This window comes from Anser brachyrhynchus, assembly GCF_964034855.1.
Source record: "Anser brachyrhynchus genome assembly, chromosome: 5".
Taxonomy (NCBI): domain Eukaryota; kingdom Metazoa; phylum Chordata; class Aves; order Anseriformes; family Anatidae; genus Anser; species Anser brachyrhynchus.
The window spans coordinates 48545079-48564795 of NC_137699.1; the positions used below are offsets into that span (position 1 = coordinate 48545079).

The 19717-nt window shown below is 41.1% G+C and overlaps 1 protein-coding gene and 1 long non-coding RNA gene across 3 annotated transcripts in view; both read left to right on the plus strand.

The window, feature by feature from the left end:
- KCNK13 (potassium two pore domain channel subfamily K member 13) overlaps window positions 1-19717 on the plus strand; it is a 75641-nt gene that overhangs the window by 3466 nt on the left and 52458 nt on the right. The window contains exon 2 of one of the 2 annotated variants that reach the window (XM_080593491.1): window positions 4088-4214. The exons of the other annotated variant lie outside the window; for it this stretch is intronic. Within the exon in view, the coding sequence (XP_080449617.1) occupies window positions 4088-4214 (127 nt within the window). The remainder of the gene's footprint in view (window positions 1-4087; window positions 4215-19717) is intronic. 2 annotated transcript variants of the gene reach the window in all.
- On the plus strand, window positions 4271-5600 carry LOC308195662. The gene is made up of 2 exons (XR_013951702.1): window positions 4271-4352; window positions 4906-5600. It is a non-coding gene; the product is annotated as an uncharacterized lncRNA (long non-coding RNA).

The window sequence follows — 19717 nt, forward strand, 5'->3', positions numbered from 1 at the left end:
AGAGCTTGCTTTAGTGAAAGGCAATCTTCTGCGCATTTACCACTGTGATAAATGGGGTCACTACGTCTTAGTAATGGGATTTCCAATTCAAATCAGTTTCACTCCACATGGGAAACACACCGAGGAATGATTATTTAATTACTAAGGGCAATTCTTCAAGAAATCGCCATTAACACCTGCTCCCTGAACACGGGCTTTGAGATGTCTTGGTTTCTGTTGGACGTGTGAGCTGTCCGACAGTCTGTTGAACACTTGACGCTTCCAAGTGGCTGATTCCCCAGCACCGAGTTGCTTAGGTCTTTAGTTAATTTTGTGATGACAGGTGTCATTGGACTGGTTTTATATTACCTCAGGGCGTCAGGGTTTGGGTGTTCTGTGTCCTTAGACCTGGAGAAGTATGCTTAAATGTTCTGCTGAACTGGTGCTTTAAAGTGACTTACAACATTTCTAAAACCGTTTCTGAGAACTGATATTGTTTGTTTGCCATTGTAACATCTCCCTTCAGGTGTGTTTCCTGTATGATCAAAATATGGTGTTGATCCTAACCTTTGCTACTGCCCTAAAATCACAGGAAACAGAGCTGGGACCAGATTTCCAAAGTTCACCAGGTCCACCTCTGTTCCTAGAGGAGGTATCTTGTGTGCAATTACTTTCCTGATAGACATTTGTCCAAGCTGATGTTTTGAACCTGCAGTGCTGGAGATTCCACAGCTCCCACAAGGAATCCAGCCTAGTGTGTTATCATCCTCACTAGAAAAAAAGTTTATCCCAATGTCTATCTTACTGCAGTTTAGTGACTTTCCTAATTTTTGTCTTATCCTCAGACACAGAGAATGGCCTCTTAGGTACTCAAAATACTGTTCTGTGTCCCTTCAGTCCTTTCCCAACTTAGAAAGCCACATCATTATAAAACCCCTTTGCAGTGATTCAGTTAATTGTTACCTGTAATAACTGATGCCAGTAGTTCTTAATGTTAATATTTATCTTATATAAATGAGATTGTTAGAGGGAGAAGAATATCTGTGGTCTTATTAGCTGTAATTACTTACAAGCACAAATATCCACTTAGCCACTCATACTTCCTGGTAATTTCTTTGGTTTGCTGATTTCCGTTGCCCGCAATTGAGAACTCAATCAGCATTTCTTCAGAAAATGCCCTGGAGAACCCTTTTTCCTTCAGATGGTCTGTAGTCTTTGAAGATTTACATCCTACCCCTTCTTTTGACTTGACATTTCTCATTCTTAGTCGTATCAATAGTGTCACTTTCTCAGTTTTATCAACAGCATCATTCTTTCTTAATCTGGTCAGTGGCATTGCATGTTTTCAGTCTTATCAATGTCATCACTCTTCCTTAATCTCCTCAGTAGCATGGCTTCTCTGTGAGGCTGCTGGTGTGTTTCAGCTCTTTATCTTAGTGCGTGCCGCAGGCTGGGCTCTCTGGATGGTCACAAGACGATGGTGACTTGGCCACATCCCCGGGGCCACACCATGCAGGAGCGTTCTCCTGCATGCCCTGCAAGCACATTTGTTTTTATCAACCAAATTGTGGCTCATCCTAACACTAGATTGTTTTAAACATCTCTCATCAGCGGTTTTACTCTCTTCTTGACCCTTTCTGGATGGTCTGCATTTCTTTCATGCCCCAGTAGAGTGCCCCCAAATCAATGTATTACTCCAGCTGTGACCTCGCTACTCTGAGGAAAGCAGAAAAATTATGTCTTGTGTTTTTCATTCTATACTTCTGGTGGCCACATACATTTCTACAGCTAAATAAAGTTTGGTGCCTTCAGTTAAAGACACTTTTTCGGGGATTGGTGCTTTTATGGCATATTCCCTGTATAAACTAATCCTCCACACTCAGTAATACATACTGGTGTCAAAGGTTTTGATTTAATAGGTAAATTGTTGACAAAGTAGCTGTTTTCTATTTCTCTTATAAACTTTATGTTTTATATTTTTTTCTCTTCCACATGGTGGAAATTGTTTTGCTACTGTACTCGAGTAAATGTATTTCTTCTGCAGTAAATAATGGAAACCCAACCACTTTGATATACTGCTAAAGCATCACTGAAGTGTTGCCGGTAGTATCAACTGCCTACCCGTACTTTAGCTCAAAAGATTTACCATCATGTATTTTGGGCTCTGAGAGGAAAGAAGAGAGGTTTACAATATCTAAGGGGATAGTACTGTCTTTTTAATTAAGATTCATATAGGATGTTTGTCACCCAGATACCAGACTGTGATATCAGTGTGTGGAGTCAAGAGGTTGAAACAAAATATAACCAACCTCTTTTCATTTGTCAAGAAAATACAAAGCTAAACTAATAAAAAAAGCCTTTTTTTTCAGTTTAATAATTTAGAGTTTGTTCTGTCAAAGGATGTGTTCATATCAATGCTCAGCCTGTAATTCCTAATTTTGATGTGTCTTTTGCTTAGTGTGATCCAGCATTATGAGGCTACCTATGTAGTGGAAACAGCAGAGGCGTAAGAAGGCAGCCACAAGCACCTGCCCAACTGGCAGATTACCTAGTTTTGCCAGGAGGTCAACCCAGGGAAGAAGATGGGGTCAAAGCCCCTCTATCCTATGAAGGCAGTTGCCTAACCCTAACCTGTGGGGTGGAGCCTACCTGTGTAGGATCATAGAAGCACAGAATATCCCGAGTTGGAAAGGACCCCCAAGGATCACTGAGTCCAACACCTGGCTCCACACAGGGCCATGTCTGTAGGAGAAGCCTTCATACACCCCCTTTGTTTTCTGAGTTAGATCGTCTGTTTGCCACATAATGCACTAGTATTTGGTAGGCTCTGGATGCTCAGCAACGTCGGACTGTAAGGTCACGGCCGTCAGCAGGCACTCTGATGCCTAACGAGCTCTGTGGTACCTTGGGACAGCAGTGCCTCCAGGAGCTGGGGAGCTGCTGCCCAGGTGCTTGAAGAGCTATGGATTGGATCGCTGCTTGTCTTTTGTGATAGACACCTCGACACCCTCTATTCCGCTTGCAATAGGTGGATGCTGCTGCCCAGAGGGTTAACATAATGGGGTATTTGCAGCACATAGGTCCTCCTCCTTCTCTGCTTTTTGAAACCACTGAAAAAAAAGTTACTGACTTAGTTGCATCAAAGGAAGGACTTACCATTACTGCCTCCTTATCTCAGGTACATCTGTATTTCTGTGAATAACTTAACAAAATTGAAAGGACTTTGTTTCCTTTTTAAAAAACAAACAAAACCTGTGCCCATCCCAGGCAGTATCATGGTCTTGATTAAAAGCGGTTTATTTTTAATTCTAAATGATGTGAAATGTGCCTTGTCACAAAGGCATAGCCTAAAGAAAGTAACTCATCAAACTGATGTATGATGTAGCGTGTGTGTGGTGTTTGACCAGGCTCACAGCAAAAGAGTTTTTTTATCTCCTGTTGAAGTAGAATTTCTTGTATTTCAATTTGTGCCCATTGCCTCTTGTCTTTTCTGTGTGAACTGCTTGTAAGTAGTGAGGCAGAGGAGGAAGTTATATCATTTTCACAAAATGAGGTACATTTTGTGGAGAAATTGCCAAAACTTTCTCTCTGCCAGAAGCTGCCGCGTGTTGTTCTGGAGGTGCACAGCCTTGGTGCAAGGTGAGAAAAGAGCTTTGTCCCCCTGCTGCCTCAGCTGAGGCCCAGGAGCCAACGTGCTGGCAGAAGGGTGGGCTTCGTGCAGTAGAGAGCAAGGGGCAACCAGGTGGTGGTGTGCACGGACGCGGGCACGGGGAGTCAGAGCATCTCCTCTGAGCACCTAGACGGGGCTGTGAGGGGAACATTGCTGGCTGACTGGGGGGAACCCCCACGGCAGGGCTGTTCCCTGGCAAGGCAGCCATGCTGCCAGTCGTGGAGTGAAGGAGGGAGCGTGGCCAGGTGCCAGACGAAATGCTGGTGTCCTTGTTTTCACCTGTGTAAACGCAGCACCTGCTTCTGAGGAGAGTTACAGCTTGAGCAGGGGAACCAAAAGGAGGGGGAGGAATAATGCCCAGCAAAACACCAAGGTCGTTAAAAAGAGAGAACTGGGTGTTTGTAGCCTTCAGATTGCCCTGTCTTTACCATCCGTCAGGTGAGCAAAGGGTGGCGGCTGCACCGAGTGCCCCCCCGGTGGCCAAGGGCCTGGTGTCACAGAGACCAAGGGACGGGCCGTTACCCAACTGAACGCGATCTGCATGTTGGAACTTGTACAACACAAGGTACATTGTTCTCCTGGCTAATGTTATTCTTCTTTAAATTCTGTTTATGCTGCAAGCAGCCCTAATAATTCAAAACAGTGGCCTGCTCTAGCCACTGGGCCGTGACCGAGACTCAGTAATCCCGGGTGGGACAATGAGGTAAGCTCACAGGAGCCAGCGTTTTCTTTTCAGTATGTTCATTCTGGTTCTGGATGTTTCTTGTCGTAGATTCTGGAGTACTTTTTCTTCTTGGTGAGCTGACACTAGGCTAAGCTTGTTTTTATGTTCATAAAGTCTGTTGTGGTTCTTGTTCCTGAATGTCAGTTGAACTTGTCCCTGGATGTCATGAACTTCAGAAAACGTCATCTGACCCCGAATCCTGTCTGAATGTAAACCCTTACGCATTTTCCTTTAAAGAGATCCCTCTTCTCCTTATAAACAGTGGCATATGGCTGCTGCGTAAAAGCATCATGTTTAAAATTCTACCACAAGAAGGGAGTTTGGGTTTCAGTTCCCTGCTTTGTCCCCTCTCATATTCTGACTATTCTTGCTGAGGGCGTAGCCCACATGCCTGTTCACCTGTGTTTAGTGGAGGGTGATGTGTACATAGCTGTTTTCTGGATCTTTACTGACTCTGAAATGCTTTTCACCAAGGTTGCTGTCAGTAATGGAGACTCCTATCAATAACTTTGTGCTGTGGGGACTGTTTCAGGTGTCCTTCTGAGGTTTTGAACTTCTCCCGGGTCTGACATACGGAACTAGTGTGCAAGGACTGGATTACACTATCTGGAGCCACTGAGCCTCTTAGTCCTTTCCTGGGTGTAAAGTGCGTTTTGCCATCTTGCCATACTCATCAGCAGAAGCCCTAAAGATTGCACCAGGCCGCTTAGGTTCTCCTTCAGATTAAAAACAAAACAAAACATAAAAACATAAAACAACAACAACAACAACAAAACAAAACCAAAACAAAACAGAAACAAAACAAAGCAAAAACAAAATGAACAAAAAAAAAAAAAACAAGATATAAAACATTTAGTTCCAACAAGCTTTGTTAAAGGTAACAAATGATTTCCCTGCTTTCCTCTATTGTAGAGCTGCCTGAAGGATGAGAATGCCCCAAATCTCAGTGCAGGTTATGGCTACTTGAGTTAGTATGACACCCACTCTCTCTTTCCCTTTGAATCTACCATATCCTGCGGTCTCTGACTCGAAAAGCATATTCCACTTATACCCTGTAAAAGCAAAATATGGGGAACTGAGTGTCATGTCTGATGTCCTTTTCCTGTCAGCAGACGTTAAAAATAGTAATTAGTTTCCGTTAAGGCAAAAGGTAGGTATTCAAAGATCTCAGACTTTCAGTGTAGAAAACCTGGAATTCTGATAAGCAGAAATAGTAGAGAAAGGGCTTCATACAAGTATTATTGCAGTAATAATAATAATAATGTATTAATTAGTATATGGTGATAATTAAAAATGAAAAGTGTGTCTGGTTAAGTAAGATTAAGCAAGGAGATGATGTTTAGATTTTCTTTGAAACATTTCACAAATGCAAAAGAAACAAAATGCAAAAATATTGTCACACTGATCATTTTGGAGGCTGTTATTTTCTGAAGGTATTGAAGCAATCCTACTGGCCTTTGTTGTGTAAATAGAACAGACCTTTTTTTTTCTTTTGTTTTTTAAATAATATTGCATTTGCATTAAGAGGAGTGCAAAGAGGATTTAATTAAATATTAAAAAACTCACTTAATGCATTTCTTAAAAATGGAGCTACTAAAGAAAGAGGAACAACAAGGTTTGCCCAGTGCCAACTAGAGGAAACAGCAGCCAAAAAGATGAAATTAGAAGCAGCAAAAAACAAGGTTTATTTGACATGCAGGCAATTAGAAGCAGCAAAAAACAAGGAGGTTTATTTGACATGCAGGCAACTGGTAGAGTGAAAAAAAGGGAAGAATCTTTCCTCTATCTCATCCTGATACTTTAATAAGAAAGTTTTTTTCCTACTGTATATAAAAAAGGTTTTCATTAGTTGTAGGTCATCTTTAAAAATGCATTCTAATGCTACTGATCCGATAGCTCTAAGAGCCTGAAAGATGTGTGCCCTTAGAGGATGACTACAAGATTGATTCCCTTCCTTTGGGCTTGGGGGGACAGTTCAGGAAAGTCATGTCTGGAACTAAAGGCTCTTCACTTTACATTCCCATCTTTCATCTCTCTCTCTCTCTGATCCATGTTTGCCAATACGGAGAGCTTAGGCTAAAGCTTTAGGGAAGATGCAGGTAAACTGAGGCTGTTTATTTGCTTTACAGAGATTACCAAGTAGTCCTCCATTTACTTAACTTTTATTTGGTCCTAGAACTGCATCTGTTTGTATAACTAGTACATTCCCCACCTTTGAAGGACTTATTTGCCCAAGTAAATGATTGGTTCACTGTAATAGTTACTGATGAATATACAACAGATCAGTATAAAGCAAAGATGTAAAAAAAATGAAAAGGAGAATGGTGGTTATGATGACAGAATGGCCATCAGTCTATACGCAGAACAAAGCAGAAATTTTTAAGTTAAGCAAACCATGCAATAGGAAAGTATGAAATTAAATGGATCTGGAATTTCTTTTTTGTGACATTTACAAACAAGATCTAAAAAACCACAGGAGTGGTAGCCTCGCATGTTCTCTCTTGGACAGAGGTTAAAACACAAGGTTAAACCACACAAGAGTAACCCACAAGATTAGGAAAAGGCCAGGTGAGTTCTCCTGTGTACATTTTATTATTTCTCTTAATGTCAGAGTCTTCAAGTGATCTTCAAGTCATCCAGCTTTCCAGTACATATCTTAACTAGGTCAGATGAATTAATGTGTCCTAATATGTCTGTTTCTCTTCCCTGACCAGAAAAAAACAGCTGAGGTTCCAAATGCAAAAGTTGATAATGATTCTAACGGTGTTGAAAATGAGGTGAAATAAATCCCACCCTAGCAATCTGATGATGGGCACCCAGAAAGCAGCCGAATCAAGACACTGACTGTTAATTTCTCTGCCACAGGTTCTCTCTCCCTTAAATTAGATCAGTAAATATTTAAAAGCACTCTGAAATCCGCAGAGGCAATAATTTTATCAGTAACTCTCTTTCAGGAAGGTTGGGATGAGGCTTTTTGTCCAGGGCATAGAGCTTAATCATAATGGGGGATTTATCTATTCACAAGTTTATATGCTGGGAGATTAGCACAAATTCTTCTACAAGTTTTTCAAACATAAATGCAACTTAAGAGGAAACCCTCTAGATTCGTCTCTAACTTAGCTGCAGTGTAAACGTAGAAGGCAGCTTCTGTGACCACAAAGTGGCAGAGTTCATTAATCTTTAGAGGAGAAGGAGGAAGAGAAAACTGGGGGATTTCAAGAGCAAAAGTTTTAATAATGCAGAGATTTGCAGCATACAATCTCAGAGGAACCAAAACTAAAGAAAAATTAAGTTAAGGTAGGCTAGCAGTCTCTCAGACAAAATATACTAATGATGCTGGCTCAAATGATCCACGTGTAGAAAGAGGACAAGAACTGCAGTCAAAGACCAGCATGTCTAAATTTTCAGTTAGTTATAGATTTCAATCACAAGAAGGAAGCATATAGGAAATGGTTGTGTGGTCGTGATGAAATAGGGTAGGGCCCAGTTGGAAACGGTGTTCTTTGAACAGTTTTCACTGGATCCCTGTCAGAATGTATCAAATGGGGCTCTGCAGGGGCCTGCCTGCAGTCCGGAATTGCTGCTATGCCAGTGGAAAAAAAAATCACATTGAAATGTATGAAGAAGCTTGCAGTGTTATGCTTCCACTATATTCTTTTCTGGGAAGCATTATCCAGAACACAGTTTTCATGTTTGGCTGCTGCACTTCTAGAAATAGGGTCTACCAGGAAGTACTTGGTATGATCAGGCATCTAGAAAAAAGATCATATGCCAAAATTAGAAGAAATCAAGGAATTTGAATAGCCAAGAGAAGAGAATTTGTGTGGAAGAACACAATATGTGAAAAATCTGATGCAAGATGGATTTAATACTCTGTTCTCTAAGTGCGCGGCAGCTAGGACAAAAGTTAATGGGGCTTAACTTACAACAACGACAGTTCAGGTTACACACAAGAAAAAGTTTCCTAACCCCGAGTATAAAGCGAACCAGTTGTGCAGTGTCCCTGGGACTGCCATAGAGAATCCAGCACTGTAGTCCTTGAAAGCAGGTTAACCAGATATCCCTGGTGTCATCCCAAGAATGACACCAGAAACTGTAATTCCGTCACTGGGCAGTGAATGGACAGGATGACCTTTTTATGCCCCTGCCAGAGCTTTTTTTTTTTTTTCTCCCCAGGTTCTGTAATAGTGTGTACTCATTATCCCCATTAGCCTCCAAAAATAAAGATTATATGTTCAGCACACTGTATATAAAACTTTGTTCTTCGGCAGTTTTCACTTGTATTTTTAGGATGCAGATAAAAAGCATTTTGTGACAAATTTACAGGGAAAATATAGATTAAAAAAAATGTTAAACCCTCAGGAAATCAAAGCAAGATTTTAATATTAGAACGAAACAGGCTTTGACAAGTGCAATTGTGTTACCCTACTTAGTATACATCTCAAATTAAATAAACTTTAAAACAGCCTAAAATAGAACTGATCATGCACTGAGAAGCACTTAATTAAAGCAGTGAAATCAGATACAACAATATCTTTACTGCTGTTAGAATGAAAAGAGAAAAATGGATGGAAAGAGATTAATCAAAACCACAGCTTAATATAAACAGATCTTTACTTTGAAGAACTTGGTCCTGTAAGGAGCTAAGTACTTTGCTGGAAGATGCTCTTCTGTCAGCTGTAATTAAGTGTACCTCCTTCTGTAGTGTTATATATATCCCTGTGACTTAGAGACAAAGAGCAGGAGGAAAGTGCGATTGTTCCTATTCAACAGCTGGAGAATTATATTTAAAGTGAGCAGTGGGTATCTTCCTCTGTGCCTTCCACTGCTCCTTGCATCTCCCACTTGTTCTAAAGAGAGACCTTGCAAAACACGCCGCTGTTCACTTGCAGTGCTTCCCTGCAGAAACCAGAGGAGGGAAGGAAAGGGAGGAAGGGTGGCTGTGCACGCCCAGAGCTTGCCTTCATGTACGGGTGGGGCATGGCTGGGGCCACAGCTGAGTGGTTTTTAGAATAGTTTTTGGGTAAATGCTGGAGAGAGAGGAGAGGAGAGGAGAGGAGAGGAGAGGAGAGGAGAGGAGAGGAGAGGAGAAAGGATTGAGACATTTGGGAAAGCTAAAACTATATCCTCTTTAAATGATGTAAAACTTCGGGCCCTACATGAGTTTGTAGCTGGATCAGATCCTAGAAGTTAAAAACATTTGTAGTTTGCTTCTGAACTCACCTGGATGTTTCTGGTGGCAATACTCTCCTTATGAGGAGCCTAACTAGCAAACTCCCTGAAGTGGACACTGAATAATGTTGCGGAGTGTGAACTCTGCGTGGTTAAAGCAAAGGATTTAAATCTGCAGAACAATATTTCCGAAATACTAAAGCTGTGCCTCAGGGAAATGGGATTTTTGACATGGAGGAACTCATCTGAACTGCTCCCAGCAGTAGCTGTTGCAGGTACTGACTGCTGTGTAATGGGAGATTCTCTCAAGGCTGCCTACCGTGTCGTTCAAAAACTCACCTCCAGTTGTTCATCCAGCCCAAATACAACAAAACCTGCAGGTATGCATGCAAGGAGAGATGGACAACTTCACTCACAGCATGGGGGAACATTGAACCATGGGTCTGAACACGTTTAATAGCTTGAGGTACCCCAAAGAGTTCAGCACATTGCAAGGAACGTCACAAGTGTGGCTGGCTTGCCCAGCATCCATCCCAAAGCTGTTTACAGTGCAGTCCTTTATAGGAAAGTGAATAGTCCAGGAAATGCAGCATGCTCATGGCTGCTTCTGTGGCTCCCTGTCAATGACCAAGCACACCAGTTTCAGGCCAAGGAAGGTTCCGGTAGATGCTCGCTTTTTCCAGAAGGGCCAAATGGAGAGTGGGCCTGTTCTCCCGTCCCATGTGCAAAGATCTTTCCCTGCTGTAATTCCTCCCTCTCTTCCCTGAGCTTTTGTGGTGGCTCTGCCTGAACTCATACAGGAAACATTTTTGTCCTTCATGCTACACTTATGATGGGATATCTAAAAAGAGTAAGAAAATCCATACCTCCCTGGGTTATCTAGTCCATTTGTTTGACTGAGAAGGGATGCTTCTCTGAAAGACCTGAGGTTTTGGCTTTGTGCATAACACTTTCCAGTGTAATGGTGAGCCCTTATTAAATTGTTCATTACATGGTGACCTGAAAAAACAAGATATCAAAACAAGGACTAAATCTGCATAATTTTCTAAGCCAGAAGTTTCCCGAGGAGCATGCTGCAGGCTGAGCTGGAGATTAATTCTACATGTTGGAGCACACAGCAAATGAGGGGTTTCTGAGGGGAGTGGTGACACATGCAATACTGTGTTTTCCTATTTCCTGGAGAGAAAATTACTTTTTTAATTGAAAGTAAAAGCCTAATCAGAGCTGAGAACATTAGACATGCTATGAAGTGGGATAAGTTGGATGGAGAAAAGAAAAACACCAATTTAAACCAACTACTTGCTGGTTATGGGAGCTGTCTTAATTTGTGCAATGGATGAGTGCTAAGAGTAGGGCAGGAGTATGTACACCAAACATTGAGATGGTATTGACTTAAAATAAGTGATTAAAACTGGTTAGTTCAGATAATTTTTTATATAATAGCTATTCATAGAAAATAGTTGCTTTAGCTTGGATGAGACCGCTTATATAAAGATGTATATACAAATTTTGCTATTGCAAATTTGTAGTTAAATGAATGCTGGGGAGGTGGGTTGCAAACTCTAATTCCAATATTAGCTGACTCAACTGAATTTTAGAATAGTTTATTCAAGTTATAAAACACTGAAAATAAAGGCTTTGGTGACTGTTTATCATTACTCATGAATAGTTCTGCCTACTACAGTGGAATTATTTCTGCTGATAAACTGAAGCATTTGTTCACATAGTTGATGCACGAACAGTTAATACGTTAAAGCCTTTTCAAAGCAGTATAAAATACTTCAAAACAAAATTGTTTCAATATTAAAACTGAAAAAAAAATCATCCCTGAACAGTATTCTTTGAAATATTATTATATATCTGAGATTTCCGGGGAAAAAATTAGGATTATAAAGTAGGGATTTTTAAAGCATTCATGTGGCTTAAGGGTTCTGCTGAATTCACAGTGCCATCCCTGACGGAGGGCTATAGCTTGTGGAAGCATTTCAGTTTTCTTGACTTGTGAAAATTCAATATATCGGAAGATGGTGTTGATTGTAAATATAACCCAGGCTTCTTGCAACCTCAAACCAATTTTGAGTTTGAGGTGGTTTTGTTCTCACAATAAGAATGTTAACGAGACTGTTAATGTGTTTCTATCCACACAGGAGAAGTGGTGAGCATTTTAAATGTGACACTTTTTAGGAGAAAGCTATTCTGTTGAAAATCTGATAGTCCTCAGTCATTAGGAAGATAAAGAAATGGGAAGTACTTATTGCTTCACTTTAGAACATTGTAAAAAAAGGCAAAAAAAATAGTAAGAGGTGATAAAACATTGAATATAAATGTACCAAAGTAAACTAAAAAAAAAAAAGTTTTCTATTTTAAACACGTATTTATATCCATTTTATACTTTTTTCAACACTTCTTTTGCAGTAGTCAGAACTTCACAGCAACAGCTGTGCAGCCTTCGTACTAAAAAGGCTGTTCCTTGTGTGCATCTGTACTTGTGATTCTCTTATTCATGTCAGCAACGTATATGCAGCCTATACGCACAGCTGAGCTTTGCTGCTTCCCATGATAATGAATTCTGTGCTCTTAAGCACACACATCAAGTTAATAATATAGTCAAGCTCAAACATCTTAAAGCTGGTTGGAGCAAAATGATTGTGTTCCATAAGATGCTTTGAAAATAACAAGATGTTATAGTTCAGTTAGAAGCAGAAACTGATGGTTTATGAAGTTATTTCTACCAAAATATAAATGGGGTAGTGCTGTTGGGACAGAACCTTCTCTTTAAATGCAACTTTTTTTTTCTTTTTTTTTTTTTGTTTTTTGATTCCCTCCTTTTGTTATTCTCCCTACATCCCATCTCTTTTCCATTCTCTATATGCTCTGCAGTGGCACTGTGGTGCTGTTTGTTGTCAGAAAAATTATATTCTGTAATGGCCAATTTCTCTCTTTTTGTAAGTAGGAGTTAATTTTGTTATACAGGCTGCCCTTCCTCCTTTCATCTTTTATGTATAATGCTTTAAATAGGAATTTTCATCTGTCCAGAGAGCCAGAGTCTGCATCACCCACCTGCGGCTGTAGTATTCCTGTTTCACAGAGTAAGCAGCGACAAGCCCGGTTTGTAGCATGATGAGCAAGTTCTTAAGACTGTCCTATGTGCTTCAGTGAGTAATGGTGGCTGTTCCTGCCTCTAAGGTGCCATTTCAACGCAACGTTGTGCTGTTAGAGACACTGCATTCCAGAGGAGCTGTAAGCCGAATCCCCTTATTATTAAAACTGCCCTGGTACCCTCCGTAAGAATTCAGTCTTGCCCATATTTCAGTGGGGATGGATGCTTTCAGAACAGATACGTAAAAGGAATTCGCCCCACATTTACAACTGACACGCTGTTCTGACTGTTCCCTCATCCCCCGTGTGTTTTTTTTAATTTGCGATTATATTCCGTCACAAACTTGTTTCATGACAGAATTGCTATCGTTCAGTGCCATGACAAGACACCACTATCTAATCTAAAAAAATCATTTGGGAAGGATTTTTTTTTCACAAGTTAGTAGTATTTTAAGTATTTAAGTGTAAGTGGATGAATAAAACATTTACTCTGAGGGTCAGATTTTGGTCCCATTAATGACAGATTCAAGGCTCCCTACATCTGTTCGTTCCAATTTCTTTCTTTGGAATCCAAAGGAGCAGAGGAGTAGAAGGTGGCATGTAACAATTTTGTCAAAACTAGATAGTAAATGCTTTGTAATTTATGCAGCAGGGGATGGATTACTGCTTTGCAAATTGTCCTTTGATAGGAGAAATGCTCCTGTTAGCAGTGCTTTTTCTCTGATGCTTCCCCAGAAAGAATTATCTCCCACTTAGTGAACAGATTCAGGGGAGTACTGGAAAAAGCAAATTAGCGGGATGAGGTTTTACTGCAGAAACTTTGGAACTGTTTTCCTGATGTGGTTAGAGTTGATCATGTAAATAACAAGGTAGGTGAGTCTGCAATCAGTTTAAAAGCTGTCTTTTGCAGTGTTACTTCTACACAGACTGTAAAGTGTTTGTCTACTCAAATCAAGGACAAAATACTGGTTTTTGAAAAAGCATTTTATTTAGTTTACAAGCCTATGTCATATCTTGGAGAGGCTGTTAGACTGAAAGGCAGATGATTTTAAGATTCGTTTTTATCTTACCAGTGTTCAAGGGACTAAATTCAGTGTTTTACAGAAGCTGTCTGCAAAGCCTTTTCACCCTAAAGAAAACATTGGCATGACTCAAAATACACAGAAAACAGATCTGCTCAGTTTACTAGGTGATTTTACTGTCGTCTCAGAACAGACTTGCACTTTAAAAATCAAATTTTGCCTCCATTGAATAAAAATAAATAAATACCATTCATTAGTGCTAGTTTATGTATTTTCTCTTCCTAAAGTTCTTTGTCATTAATTCTGAGGGCTATTAACATAAATGACTGCATCAGAAAGGAAGGTGGAAATCCTACTTTTAATCTGCTCAAGGGAAGATCTGCAGTCAGCTGGGTATCGACACTGTTTAAAGCAGGTGCATGGGGAGCGAGCAGCAGATGTGAGCAGAGGGTTGCCAGGGGAAGCGATCATGGCAGTTGCAGAGAAAAAGGGGCTCACTGTGGAGGGCCAGTGGGGAAGCAGGTGAGGATCACGGGCTTAGAGTCACCAGCTGAGCTTCAGCAGCAGCACGGGTACTCCATCCCCCTTGCTCAAACACAATTATCCAGCTGTCTTCTAGTGGCAATGACTATTACCCATACCAAATGCCCTGTCCCTCGTTTGCAGATGTTACAGATGTTTTGAAGACACAAGTCTGGCTAAAGAACATGCTTAATATTAACATCTGTCTTTTTAGCAGTGGAGCTATGCTCCAAAATCTTTTGGCTTGCATGTTCCTGGACTGCCTGCTATAATGAGCCCTAAAATAGATTTTGTTGCTTGTACTTGACAATTACTGCATCACACTGGTGCTTCCTCCTACAGCTGATAACTGGCATGTCTGTAGCTCCTGAAGAGGAAGGACCTTTAACATGATGAAAGGATCTGTTTGGTTTGTGTCTATCCATTTCTTCCACACGTGGAATGCTTGTTTTTCTTCGCACCACTTTAGTCGGGAGCATTTAGAACATATGTAGAAAATATAGTCACTTGGAGTAGGTACAGTTAGTGTTTTCTTTCACCTGGGGCAAGGGCTTAAAGTTTGTTTAATCTCATCCTAAAAAGAGACGTGCTCCTAATCTCATTATTGAGCACAGACATTCAAACTTCACATATAGTTATCGACAGGGGTGGGGCCTGTCAAACGACCATTTGAAGAATTTCTTGAACAAGGAACTAACATGAACCAGAAACCTAAATAGAGTAAAAATGATCTCTCTGTATATACGTAGCTTCCCTCTTCTGCAGCATCAGCCTGGCAGTCCTGTTCAAACCTCTTCTAGTGCTGTCCCAGCACGCCGGGAGCCTTCCTAAGTATTTTAAAAGTGACACAGATTTCTGTACAATCCGTGCTGCAGAGATTTAGATCACATAGCTATGGCTGTGCCCAGTGCCACTGGTGGCAGAAAGTTCTCCTGCAGGATAAGGGGGTCTGAGACAGCGAGGCTGGTATTTTAGAAATCACCAAAGTTGACTGAGGAGAGGGCAGAACAAGTGCGTTAACTGTCACCGAGTCTGCACACTTTGGGGGCATTCTTTCTCCGAGTCTCTTGTGCTATCATAGCTGGAATTCAAAGCTGCTCTGGTTCAGTGGGATCCCTGGGGTGATCCAGCTGCAAGTCACCCTCCACCCCAGCTGCTCAGGAGAAAGTACCCAAGGTGTAATGAGCTCTCTGACTCTCTGGGGTGTAACTGGCCCCTCTGTCCATACTAGGGTAAATCGAATGCTGGGTAGAATAAACAACTTAAAATAGCTTCTTCTTTTTTTTTTTTTTAATCTATGGTGGGTTTTTGGTTTTTTTTCTTAGAGCAATGCATTATACAAACAGATCATTTTTTCCATGACAGAACATGTTGCACAAGAAGGAAGTAGTAGGGAGTAGCCCAAATCTAGCATGAAAATGAACATCTCTGGAGCATACAAAAATATCAGCTCGGTTTCTGATGTGTTTGTTTGCTGCTAGAGCTGTGAGTTACAACAGGCTCCTACCTAGAATTGCATTGCTGGCAGATTAAAGGGGGAGCACTGGCAAGCATTTACAATCCTGACAAAATCATGTCAGCTCTTGATATAATGAGTAACAAACAAAAAGTGTGAAACGTTTAAGTATTAGTTTGAGATATCTTAGTATTGACATAGAATCAACACTTGGTCGGCATAGAGAAAAAGGAAAGCAAGAAATCTGGGTAAGAGTGAGAGCCGCTCTGAGACTCCTGAGCTGAGTCCCGCTGCCGGTGCTGGCCGCGATGCTGGCGCAGCTGGCTGCAGCTGGGCGCTGCGCTGCTCGGGGGCTGGCGTGTGCCTTGCCGCAGTGTTAGGAAGAGTGGGTGACCCAGCTGTAAGCTGAAATAGCTGTGGAAGAAAGGAATAAATGTGAGGGGCTGTGAATTTGCAGGAAAACAGTAAGTATCCACAGCAGGAGAGTCTCATCTGAAATATTAAAATCACATCAGTTTCTTTCATATTGAATGGAGTTTCATCACCAAATACATTCCCTTTTTTCTCGCCCCATCTTGCTTTGACTGTTATCCTACCTATTGACAGGAGCTGGGCCCAAATTGTGTAACTGGAAAAACTGAAACCTCATACCTTGACTGATTCCTGTGGTTTTTTTTAGAAGAAAGATGCTCTTAGGAAAGCATCATGTAGAAACCTTTATCTAATACTGGCTGCTCTGACAGCCTCCTGTAGGCAGGGGTACAGGGTCTGTCTTACTAGCCCACAGCATCAGGCCCACCAGTCCACCTCTGTCATGGCATAATAATGCCTCGTGTAGCAGAGGAAAGACTTGTTTTCTGCAAGAATATATTCTTCCGCACTCTTCCTTTCTATTCTGTGTGTCTTTTTTTTTTTCATGTAATGCCTCGTGGGCCCTGGTTCTGATCTTATGCCAAAATCATGGAGAGCAGATAACCAGCTGTGAGGAGGTGGATATTAGGGGGCAAATCTCTTCCTGACTCCAGCAGAATATCAGCTTCTGACCGGGAATAATGAGTATTCCTCTTTATCTGAGCTCTTGTAAATTCAAACATGTGCTCATAATTTTATCTGCCCATTAACAATAAATCAGGACTGTAGGATAATTCAGAGTTACAGACTAAATTGTACAATGAAAACGTGTTCCTTAGCAGAACTGTTTACAAAACAAATGCTCAACTTTATTAAGAAAGGAGTTAGCTGGAAATTGGTTATCGGCCCACCAGACACTTGAGCTCTGGAACTGTCCCAGGACACGGCTTTAGTGCTCAGCTACATTTCCAGAGGGCAGTACGCAATAAAAGCGTGTTTGAAGGAGTTCGGGGAGGCAGGTGACCTGCTGGAGCTAGACCAGGCTCAGGATTTCCTTTATACAGGAGATGCCATTTGCATGAGACTCCAAAATTTTCCATAGATGATATACAAAATTGTCTGCAGGAACCCTTTTTTTTCCCTCCTCATTTTTCCAAACAACATGGAGCAGCCATGTCTGAAGTGTCAGGGATTCTGCACACTGCCAGGTGCACCGGGGGCTCCACTTGCTGGACCTAAAAAGGAGGCGGTTGCTTTTGGGGTGACGAGTTACCTGTCACTTGGCAGCCCGCACAGTGGGGACGTCTCACAGCCACACACGTGGAAGCCAGGCTGCTCAGCGAGATGGCTTCTCAATTGTCAGAACGCTCTTTCTGTTTTGGGAAAAATATGTCAAAACCAAAATGTTTCTGTGAACCACTTGGGTTTGCTGCTTTGTTATTTCCCCATGAAAAAATGTTTTGTCAGAAAATTCCTACTTAATTCCACTACACAGAAACAATTAGAATGCAAGTAATTTTCCTTCTTTGTTCCCTTATTGTTTTTATTTTTTACAGATATTCTATTTTTAAAATTAGAAATGAACCGAGTATCTGGCAACAAGGGCTTTTTTTCAGTTCAAGTAACTATTATGGGACTTGGTAAAAAGTCAGCTTGTTCTGCCTGGTGAAGTTCAGCTACGGTGGCCAACAGAATTTTGCTGGAATCCAGAGAAAACAAACTTTTTTTTTGTTCCACAGAGGATGTCAGAAACCTCTGCCCTAACTACAGGGCCAAATTCAAATTTTCTTTGGCAAAAACTCTGCAGTACTAATGAACATGAACAGAAGAAAGTGAACAGGGCCTTCCTCTCCTTTTCTGAGGCTCGTGTGCTTGCAGGGCTCTGGCTCAGTGATCAGTTAACTCAAATCACTGATAAAACATGGATTTAGACTCCTCACTTTAGGCAACTTGGTCTGAGTCCATGACAGAACTTCACAGGGTCCCCAAGTTTTCAGGAACTACATAATATTTTTTCTAACTTACTTATCGCCCACAGAATCCTGAGGTGTTTGAAGGCTTTTGTAGACTTTACTTGCAAGCATCCTGTGAGACATAAGTTACGTAGACATTTCAGGTCATCGTATTCGACTGCCACTTAATTAAAATGTTGAAGTGGAATAATTTTGCTGATTAATGCACCAGGCAGCAGTGAGACAGAAAGGCAGAAAAAGTTAAGATTGCAACGTTGTGTTAACAAGTGAGAAAGGAAGGTTAAGTGGGTGTAACAACCTTCGATAAGCTTTGTGTTAGATGCAAATATAATTGGTTGTCATTATTTCATTAATTAGGAGGCAATCAAAGGACCTATAGATAGAGAAAAGAAGCAAAAGGCTCAATTACATAAAAAACCAATTTCCGAGTACTTAGAATAACAGGTGTTTCAAAAGAATGGGAAAGATTTCTGACCGTAACATCTTCAAATGGGACTACTGATTTCCTAGCAATGTACTGTCCTTAGTGATTACCCTTTCAGAGGACATCCAGAAAAGTAACATGTTTTATTTTCTAAAATCGTGAATTAGGTTTTGGCCAAATAGAAGCAGTACCAGAGTGGTTTTTAATTTAAGAATTTTGTATCTAACATGGAAAATGTAGTGCTTACAACAATCCAGTCAGAGAAGTGAAGCCCCCTCAGAGCCTCTCTGGGTCTTGGTGTTAGTTTCAGGGCCCAGTAAAGCTGTGGGGTCTGATGACAGCAGCAGACACTGCTGCAGATGGTTTCGTTGGTATGCTTTGTCCACTTTTTTTTTTCTCTTTCTCTTTCTCTCTTCACTGTGTGGTTTTTCCTTCATTCCTGACCATTGCCTTGTCCCTGATGATAACACAGGCATGACTGAGGCGTTCCAGCTGCTTTAGACCAGACCTTGTCTTTTCTGAAGAGTGCTCTCCTAGGACAGAGCTCTGGAGGAGCCCCACGGTGCCTTTACCTGAGCCTGCTGTCTGGTGTGATAAGCTCACGGACTGACAGGAGAGCTTTTTCTAGGAGCAGTTTCCTCTGAAGAATCTCATTTTCCTAGGGCAGGGTGGAAAGATGATTCCTTGGCTACATTCGTTAGTGATGGCAGTGTCAGAACTTTGCTGCACTAGTAAAATGAAAAGCAGAGGTGATAAAATCATTAGGTCATTTGTCCTGTAAAATGTTATTTTCCATCACTGATCTCAATCAGCTCAGCCTCAAAGACCAAAATTAAGGGACAGCCGTGCAGCTGCTTTCTGTACAGAAGCCAGTGGCATTGGGCAGTGAGCCTCTGGTCATGACAATATCAGTCAACTGAGATGGAGGCTTACAGCAGGATCAAGATAATTAGGTGAAATCGGGGAGGTATTTTTTTTTATGGTGTTTTAGCCTACCCTGAATTCATACCTCAGATCTTTGCTGTGTTTACATTTTTCCTGGCTGTATTAGGCGTCTTTGGTGGCTTTGTCAACTGTTTCTTGTCCAATAAACAGAATGACAAAATTTTAAAATTACCTTTAAGTCTCTTTGAAGTTCATCTGCATTTCCATAGCCAATATTCCTGTCACTGGTATTCATCTCTTTAAAATAGTAGAAGGCTATATAGCCAGAACGATTTTTTTAGATTGCTAATTTACATTAAAATGTAATATGTTTAGCCTTGCAGGGGGACTTAGATGAGCCTACATAGTTACTGAAGTGCCTTTATACAGTCAGCTAGTGT